Source organism: Morone saxatilis, unplaced genomic scaffold (genome assembly GCF_004916995.1).
Source record: "Morone saxatilis isolate NCDOM2014 unplaced genomic scaffold, NCSU_SB_2.0 Contig10, whole genome shotgun sequence".
NCBI lineage: Eukaryota > Metazoa > Chordata > Actinopteri > Moronidae > Morone > Morone saxatilis.
In genome coordinates this window covers 18,068,698-18,079,112 of record NW_023339652.1, presented here as the reverse complement: position 1 = coordinate 18,079,112, position 10,415 = coordinate 18,068,698, and the positions used below count along the sequence as shown (strand labels likewise).

Genomic DNA, 10,415 nt, shown 5'->3' with positions numbered 1-10,415 from the left:
ATGAGTATAAAGAAGGTTGAAGCAGTTGTATACACACAACCTGGTCTCACTCCCAAGCTGGCACCTGCTGCTTTCCCTCCCCTTTAAAAATATAATGTTGAAGGTAGGGATGTCACAATACCAAAAATTTTGTAGTCCATACAAATGCCAGTGAAATTCCATGATTCTCAATACTAATTCGATACCATGGTAAAAAACAAAACAATAAATCCTGTGTACTTCAACATAAACTCCTTTATTTAAAACTGAACATTAACATTTCTTAAATCCCAAACTGCTTTAATCTTCATCACCTTGCCTTTCCCTTTCAGTACTCTTTTCCACACATGCACACACCTACTCTGGTCTGTGTCTCTCATATGCACACACCGGTACCGGTGCCCCGCCTCTTTCATTTTTTTTCTCCCTGTATGTGTCTCCGTTGACTTTCTTCAGCAGGAAGTTTTATAAAGTCGCCCAAAAAGCACAACTCGTGTTTGAGATTTTTTCACCTGCGAGTCCATTTTAACATCAGCAGGTGAGCCACATGTAGAGGAGACTTGTTGTTAATGACAGAGCCTATCATAATGAACGATAAAAACGTGGTAATGAATGACACCGGCACCAGCTGATGTATTCAGTGCTGTTCACTCTTGCTTTACCTGTTCCACGGGGTAAAGTATTCCCCATATCTGTGCCAGAGAGACAGAGAGCGTCTGTCTCTGTGTTTTTGTGCAGAGCCTGTGTGACAGTCATTAGACTGTACAGGCGGGGCCTGTCAGATGGGAAGAATTGAATCACCGGTACCCGGGGTACATACAGTACAGTAGAAAAACATGTACCCTTGTGTTTCCAGAACTTCAAGGATTTTGCACTGAAGTATCGGTTCTCGTGACATTCCTAGTAGGTATCCCTCTAGTGTCATTTGTGGATGCGCCCGTCTTCGAAGTCAGGTGATGTAGTATAAAGAGTGGGAAAGTCTGCATATGGAGGTGTTGGGGTGGACGGATGGCTCAAACAGACTTTAACCCAGGAGACTGCTGTTGGTGTCCCGTGTGAAACCAATAGTAATTTCTTTCAAGGAATTTGCATGAGGTCAATATATTGTGCTGTTAGATGCTGCTGGGTATACTTGTATATCAATTAACCTGTCTGAATAATCCTACAAGGGATGGGTTGGGTAAATGGCCCAAAAAAATAATTCATTCATTTCCACACATCCACATGCCAGGTGAAAGAGTGTAAGGGTGAGTGTGTGTGTGTGTGTGTAGTGAATTTTGAGTAACCCTGTATTTTCAGCAGAAGCCCAGCAGACTGTCTAGAGGCGATTCTCTCTTGCTTTCTCTATCTGTTTGTGTTTACATGCAAACTAATCATTTGATTACAGCCAGATTAACCTCTTGAACCCCACACACTCACTCTTTGGCAGGTTCCTAATTACAGACTCTTGTAGTGCAGCCAAACTCTGCTCGGAGCCACAGAACTGAGGACAAAATAAATTTTAGTTGGAGGTCCAAAATATTATAATCATGCCAGTTATGTCAGAATGAATTACAGAGAAATGTGTGTCCGTAAAAACTAGAATTTTTTATTTAATATAACAGTGCAACCCTTCACTCATTATACAGCACAAGTGTGATATACTGTAGCTTGAATAAAGTTGACAAAAACCTTCTTTTACCTTTTTTACCCACTCCATTTATTAACACCCACATGTCTCAGTTAGGAATGCCAGGTGTTATTTTCAGAATCAGTTAGGCTTCTCAGAAAGGCCTCGGAAATTAGCATGTGAGTGGTACTGCACATGAAGAAGATGCTTTTTATTAAAAGGAAAGCTAAAAAAAACCTTTTCAACTTGAAATGGGGTTTTAGACTATATTTCTAACACTCAGAAAATGTGTATGTAGTGTATGAATAAACAGAGGTTGATGTATGAGTTAGTTTTTGTTCGATGGGACTTGTTGCCATCACTGTGTGAATGCCTGTGTGAAAGGGGAGGTGAATGGCTGGCGCATCATAGTGTAAAAGCGCTGTTGGGGAGTGGATCTGGAAGATAGAAAGGCGCTATTTACAAGGGGTTGGGTCGGGGCTCCTTTTTACGGACGTAGGGTGTTAGGGGGGAGGGAGTCCTAACTGTAATAGTTTAATCAATTATTGGGTGATCATTCCATTGTATATAATTATCAAAAGATAAGTGTAGAAATATGACTTTAAATTATAATATAAAGCTTCCTCAGACCACCGTTAAATTTTCAAATCTGGGGAACGATACCAATAGGATCAGACGTCGATCAGTCCTCAATAAAGATCTACACACAAATATTAATTCAGAAATGAAGATGGTAAGTAATTAAGGTTAAATACATGTACCACTCCAACAATCATTTTTATGTAATAGCTAGGAGTGGTGAGCTTGGTTGGAGGTTCGTACATAGGAAGAGGGTTGGGGGTATCCACTCACTCTTATACGAAAGAAATAGCAGCATATTGTAACATTTTTAAGGTTACATAACCAGGATATTATACCTAAAGCAAGACAGGAGGAACATACACAACTCAGTACAATTCTAACTTAAGGGGAACTAAAAGGGAGGTGGGTGTGTGTGGTTGTGTGTGTGTTGTGTGGTGGTTGTGTGGTCTGTTTATTTTATGGGGAGGTCATGAAAGGTTTACGGCCTTTTGCTCTCTCTTACAAAATGTGGTGACAAAAAGGCATTTATGGGAGGGACTCCGGGGGAGGTTGTTTTTGAATCTCTTTCCTCCACGTGTTACTAGGACCAAAATGGTTGTTGTGGTGGGGATGGGCTGATTCTAGAACTTAACGTCCGTTAAAAGGAGTAAGTGATATGCAAAAGAGAATGTCTGGGTGTGGACACTTAAACATCAACATTCACCCCTTAGGCCTGGGGTCTCGAAGAGTACAGTTAAGAAGTACAGTAGAACGCCTCGCCAGCTCTAATTTAAATCAACATGCACAACCACACAGTAACCTGAATAAAACACCATCAAGCAACATTAACAATAATTAAAACCAGTCCTCTTGTTTTAGCCGGGTATAACTCTTGGGTTTAAGGTCTGGTCCTGTCTCAGTGGCCCAGGGTCGTTACCACACGGGGGTGCCAAAGGGAAAGGGGAGAAGAAATAGAGTTGGCGGGTGAGCTGCGTCGGGTCAGGGCCTGCGGGCGTCCTGTGAGGCCAGGCCTGATCCCAGAATTATGCGTTCGTGAAGTCCAACTGTCTCTGGCTGGCGTGCGTGGATGTGCTCGCCTGGTGCAGGGTATGTCGCAGGGAAAAAGCGGTTCCTTTGTGTCCGGTGCTATGGATTCCCCTTTGGTCGTTCGTCGGTCGGTTGTGCAGGCTCACCGGACGTGGTCCAGAACTTATTCCCCGGGTTGGGTGTGGAGCAGGACGAAGGTAATGAGGAGAGGGAGAGGGGTGGGTTTTCTTGAAGAGAGATCTCTCTGGCTTAAGTAGCGCCTTGGATGGCAGGCTGGTGTCCGAAAGATACTGGACCACAGGTGGACCGTTTCCGGATGGTTTTGGCGTTTTATGGCCTTTAAAACCCCACGAAGCTTAGGTCGCATTTCCTTGGACCCCCCCCCACAGGAGGGGTCTGCTATTCTTGACCGGGCGTGTTTTTATGGATTTCAGTCCAGCCCAAACCAGGACCTTTTAGGGACTGCCTACAACAAGGGTTCCTTCAGGAGGGAGTCAATACAAAAGGTTTTTGAGCCACATGGTCGATTCCAGACAGTTTCCCTCTTGGTCCAGTTCTAATCACTTCAAATGGAGCAAGTTCATATTAAAGGTATTCCGTTTTGGATCCCAACAATGTACAGGTCCATTTACCATTTACCATTACAGAGCAGAATGTCAGGGTTGCAGTTATAAAGGGCCAAGTTGAAGGTACAGTCTGTGCTTTAGGATTGTCTAAATACTGTATAGATAGTGATATAATACAAACACCTTTTCAATGATTTTGTAATTTTGCAAGGCCAACATACTTTAAGTAATGTAAACAGGAAGTGTCATGTTGCCATGGAGTCAGTCAGTCAGTTTTGGGCTGCACCAAGCTCCTAGGAACAGGGCTGGTTTTGCAGCACATTTAGGTGTAGTGTCCACAGTTGGTATTGCACGTCACACAATGTTCCCCCAGAAAGACTTTTTCTCCTACACAGTCAGTTCAAAAGAAACATCTGGAAAACAATGAATGCATTTTTCACAGATCTGTATTTTGTCCAATAAAGAGCCATTTCAGTTCATTTTTGTGCCAGTCGTGTGTGTGGGGAGCTAGCAGGAAGTCGGCAGCTCAGCCAGAGAAGGACTCCAAAACTCAAACAGTAGAGACGATAAGAGTAATACTTTCCCCTAAACTTTAAATCACGTTTAAAAACACAGAAGCCTGAAACCATTTTTGGTATACGGTATGCGCCTGTTGAGCAACTCTAATTAAAATGAATGTTGCATAATTTCAGAGAAAAGTAAAATTCTCCAGCTTCTCGAATGTAAATATTTCCTGCTTTCTTTGGTACGTGGACAAAACAACATCGGAGGACGTCACCTTGGGCTTTGGGAAACACTGATCAACAGATTTTGAGGGCCCAAGGTGACGTCTTCAAATTGCTTGTTTTGTCCAACCAAAAGTTCAAAACAAAAAGATACGCAACTGACAATGATGTATGGCAAAGAAAAGCAGCATATCATCACATTTGATGAGTTGAAACTTGACGTTTCGCATTTCTGTTTGAAAAATGACAAATTATAAATCACTTATCAAGATAGTTGCTGAGTATTTTTCTGTCAATAACCTAATGGATTAGTTGACTAATTATTTCAGCTCTAGATATACATAGACCAGAATGAATGTCAGTAAGAGCACGATAATACCACACATTCTTCCAGACATGAACTGAAGTTCTGTGGGATTATCATGTTTCATCAAAGTATGACCTTGATCCAGTTATTCAAAGGACATACTGTGTATCCTATTTCCTCTTTCCCTCAAAAACATTGTACAGTCTATTATTCACCACGAGGCCCAGTATAAGGTTGTTGTGGTTGTTGTTGGATATGAAGGCATTCACTTCTTCCTCAAGCCTCAAGACAGCCAGACAATTTTTGGCAGCCTGCCCGAACAAAAATACAACAAAAATGAGTTTAAATATAAGAGCAAAGTTGAATTTGTCAGTGTAAGGGAGGTTAGGAATACAGTATGTCTTAGTGCTGTTATGGGATTTGCTACAAGGAGGCATTACGGGATGTTGCCAGCATCACAGACAGCCGTCCCAGTCTGTCTCCCTGTTTGGTATCCAGAGAAGATTAAACTGCAGCTGATTTAATTTGAGCCTTAATTAAACCTCAACAGCTGCCAGTGGATCCTCTAAAAAGGCTAACTGGTTGACAGACAGTCTGTCAGAGATAAAGAGGTCTGGAAAGTGGAAAAAGTGGCAGGAAGAATGAGAGATGAGAGGAGACAAACAGGCTAGAAGTTCATTAACAACAAAACTATTGAGTGAAGACTAACTTTGGAGCAGTAATTTTTGCATGTCCTGCTTTCAGTGTGTTCTGCAGATTCTGAGCACTCAAGGAGGTGGCAGACTGCATGCTAACTGTTGGTTTACAGGATCAAACTTGATACATCCATATTTGAAAACTGATGCAGCATTGTGGGAAATACTGTGACACGGGTAGGAAGTGGTGCAGGAATGGGCACCAAAACCAGAGCCTGGTGAGCAGGTAGTGGAACTGGGCTCAGCAGCACAGCTAACTAACTAACATTAAGTTCTTTTTACTAGGTTTTTTTATTTTCACAGTACAAACTAAAATTTTAAAATTAAGTTCGTGTCACTAAATGTCTTTAAAGCTGCATAATCAAGAATGTTGTAACCTTACAAAATTGAGTTAGTGTTTCTTACTTTTTGAGCTAAATTAACTTATCAGGTGTTACAGTGTAACAGCATGCTGCCATAAAGTGGTGTCGGGTGCAGTATCGGAGTAGTTTTATGATTACAATTACAAGTACATGATCACAGTACCGGACTTTATACTGGTATCAGTATCGCTGCATCCCTAGTATCAGCAATTATTTTATGAGTTAGCCAAACTGCAAGATGAACTTTTGGCTATTACCCAGTAAACATGCATTGTAAAAGTGTCTTTACACTCTGCCAAGCACCAGTGCATTAACAACACCACACTTACAATAAAGGCAAAATAGATTGAATTATAATTACTGCATTTTCCACAGCATGGTCAGAGGATGCATTTTTCCTGTCATGACATCAGACATGCATTCCTGAGAGAGAAATAAATAAATAGAGAAAGATTTTCAGAGAAAGGAGAAGAAGAGATGGAGGATGAGTTGTGCATAATGCATGAACAACAAGAAAGAGAATAACCAGATTCAGGCCAAAATGAGAGTAATTTAGAGGCTCAGAGGGTGTCAGAGAAACAATGAAAGGATCAGCCAGTCATCACCCCTCCTTCCTCCTCCTCCTCCCAGTGTTCAGGGCCGGCAGGGCTCGGAGTCTCAGTGCAGCACATTAAAGGCTGACCCGCTGCTAATTGGGAGTTTGTTTGGAAAAAGGCTTGTATAAAACACAGAAACAAAGAAATAAAAAGCTGTATTTATTTTTATTCAGCCGAGCCCAGCTGTCTGAGGCCACCCGCTGACTGATACAATAAAGGATTTCTACACTGTGGGCCAGACCATTACTTCAAAATGTCTGACAGCGAAAGGATCTTTAGCACTATTATAATGGACACTGTGTATCCCATGTTTGGAAAATAAATATTTGAATTACTATTGGGTTATAGCTTTACCTGCAAGTTCTCATGGTAATCAAACACCCAGCTAAGAATCTCAGTAAGGTTCAATAAGTAGAGATCAACTGAAAATGTATAACAATATTTGTTAAGATAGCAATAGAGGAAGAGTTTGTCATTTTCATAGTATTTTTAGCTATGTTAGCAGCATGGCTTTAGGGATGACTATTCTTTATTCAGGTCCACCACTTTGGTCCTGAAATATCTTAGTAACCATTATATGTACAGACATTCATGGTCCCCAGAAGATGAATCATGCTTACTTTAGTGTTCGTTTGACCTTTACTCTAGCACCACCATGAGATTGACATTTGTGGTTCAGAGAGAAATATCTTGACAACTATCAGATTAGGCTGCTCAATTAATCAATAATCAATAATTAATCGAAATATTATTAAAATCGCAATATGCGACTCACAGAAACTGCACATTTTGGATAAAGGTCATTTGTGTGACAAACAGCAATATAATGAAGTACTGTAGAGCTGCAGAGATGCCCTGGCCTACAAATGAGAAACATGTTTGTTTGGTACAGACCCCAAAAGTCACAGCAGCTTGATCTAATAGTTTTTCAGTGAAAATTACATTATCATAATACATCATTATTTATGATGCAAAAATAATCATTCCTATGCTAATCGTGAATCATATTGCAATATCTGTCAAAATAATATGCAATATGAAACTATTGGACATTTGTTAGAGATATTCAAGTTTCCTGGAGGATAAATTACTTTGATGACCCAATAACTTTTCCTCCAGTACCTCCAGCAGGTCAATGTTTTTATTGAGTGAAATATCTCAACATTCACTTGATGGATTTGCAGGAAATGTTGTGCAGATATTCATATTTCCCTACTAACTTTGGTAATCTACTTAATTTCCTCAGCGCCACCATTTGTGGTTTTTATTAAGCTATGTTGACAACTGTGAAATTTGGTACATGGTCCCCAGAGGAGGACCATGATCAGGTCAAAATGTTTGGTCAAATGTTTGTCCAGTACTTTGGTTTATGACCAAATATTGCAAAACAAATGGCATTCCCTTTGTGTTTAATGCTAGTCAGCAAACTTTGGCATGTTCCCATGATAGTTTTTCACACGCTAGCTACCCACTAAAGAATGACTCATCTGTTCATAGGTATCACACTCTTCACTGTTTATTTGTCAGTCAGTATATATATTTTGCCAATATTTTTATGTTTTACAACTTATTGATTACACAACAAAGAGCTAAAAATAAAATCTCCCATTTTTTCACACCACACCCAATTTACAATTTGAATCCTTTTTTCTTAAAAGCGAGCTGAAGGAGACACAATATCTTTGGCCTTGTGGAACGCCACCGCATCTGTAATGCCTTATCACTGGGGTCCCTTCTTCTCATATGGGATATTATGGGAAAATAATTCTACACATTCTTTTGTCGATAATAAATACTTTGTGGCAGTTTTTGTTTTAGAGTTAACTAGTGACCTCAAGTGTGGGCCGTTCGATGCCTCTTTATAATTGAGTAACTTGTCTAGGGTAGTGGAAATATTTCCACAGCCTTCAGTTTTTCTGTAGTTTCCCAGATTCCCGTTTTTTTAGATTTGTCTGTTCCATAAAAATTAAATAACAAAACATTTCCAAAACAAAACATTCTGCAAAGCATGCCGACTTTATCGGAATGAGGAAAGAACCTTATACTTTGTTTGCCTGGGTGGTTAATATCTGCCTTACATTAAAACCCTGAACTCGCCTGCTCCTCCTGAATCAGCCTCCTCTTTGATGGCCAGCTTTTCTACTCTACTCTACTATTTTCTACTCCTGCTATTCAAGCCCAGTGTATGTTTACTGGATGTTTAAAGATCAACTGAATCACTCTTTTGTGAGTCAGTAAATACGTATCGTCTTTGTGGTCATCTTGCATTATACAACCTTGGTTGTAACTCTCGTTTAGGGCTGGGTGTCATTCAAAAATGTTCAATACCAATACCGATACCTTGACTTTGATACCGCTTCCTGAACAATACTTTCTGTGATACCAATTTTATAAAATGTATTTTAACAAAAAGAAAAATACATGATACATTACGTGCAATTACTCACTTCAAAGGAGAAAGCTGTTCAAAGACCTGGAGCCACTGGGGAAACAGTTTTTATCTGCTCCCTTTACTCAACCTGGATAACTGGAGTAAAATGAAGAAATAAAACTGAATATCTGCACAGCACTGGACTATATAAAAATTATAAATAATGTCAAAGGAACATTCTTTTGAATAATAAGAAACCGTATGGCAACAACATGGTAAGTCTAATCCAGGGGTAAGCAACCTGCAGCTCCAGAGTTGTATGCAGCCCTTTAGCCCCTGTCCATCATTGTTGTAGGCCTACAGGGAATCTTACATTCTCCAATTGTAAAATTGTGTAGCTATTACACACCAAATAAAAAGTAACATTAACATTTCGTCAACTAAAATATGAGCCATACGTTACGTCATGGTGCCTCTTTCTATGCATTTGGTCCAACTTAATGGCTAATAGCCTTGAGTCTGCCTTGCTAGGCTAGCTATAAATCTAAATCCAAAAAAAGAAAAACTCTTGGAGAAATATAAAAAATGTATTAGTGCATGGACAGATTGATTTGCTTTTACTACCAACTGCTGGCTTAACCCTAACCCAACTCCGGTGTGTTTCTCTCTTGTTGTACTCCTGTCAGTGTGTAAACAGCATGCTGTCTGAAACGCTCACTGTCCCCACTTTGGCGAGGAAAGGATGCACCATGGTGAACAGACTCAGCGATAAGTGGATACAGGTTAGCTGCACTTGTCTTTGCAGTTAAGCAGCTTGCAGCAATAAACAACAAGTGAGCCCCTTCTCTGCAACGTGTAATGTTAGACAGCCTGCTGTGTGCTTACTGGCACACTGACACTGATTTGTATTACTCTGTTGATACCAAAATTTGCTACAGAATGACAGGACATTTTTTGATAGTTGGTAGTATAGGCGCAATTTAGTCAGTGCCATAAAAGTGCTGAAGTTTGGTACCCAGCCCTAGGACTGACAATAGTTGGTTTGCAGTTATTCATGAGTGAAATGTGAGTCCTTGTGCATCTGAAAAATGTAAATGAAAAGAGAATGAAATATGTAAATATTGCAAAACAAGAAACAGAAATTCTACCCAAGCGCCCTGGAAATAAGAATGCAGCCTAAAAACATATGCAATGCTTTGGAAAGTTGTCAGTCAGTAAAGTAACATAATTTGGAATCTTGCCATGTTTATTTAAGAGACTAGAGAGACAGAAGAAATCAGCAGATTTTGTTTCAAATAATGTCAGCAACTGTAGACCGACTGCTGGTTTATATTCACTTACCAGTTCTTCATTTCTTTGAAGTGGAACCAAAACTGCCCCAGGGAGTTCTGCTTGACCTTCCCGGCTCTCCGTAGTTGTTGTAACAAGCCGTGCTGTCGGCCCCGCCTGGCTTGCTCCGCCAGAAAAAGTCCTAATTGGCAGAGAAACACACTCGCACCTCCTATTGTGGAAGGTTATTATCTGTGGGAAAGCCTTGAAGAACTGGCCCGGTGGGATCCAGTGTCTGTGTTTTCTCTGGATGCTGAGAGAAAATGTC

General features: G+C 40.4%; 1 protein-coding gene across 1 annotated transcript in view; it reads right to left on the bottom strand.

Annotated features, from left to right (window-relative positions):
• LOC118342668 overlaps positions 1-10,415 on the bottom strand; it is a 49,369-nt gene that overhangs the window by 29,414 nt on the left and 9,540 nt on the right. The window contains exon 4 of the mRNA XM_035681285.1: positions 10,160-10,289. Coding sequence (XP_035537178.1) covers positions 10,160-10,289 — 130 coding nt within the window. The remainder of the gene's footprint in view (positions 1-10,159; positions 10,290-10,415) is intronic.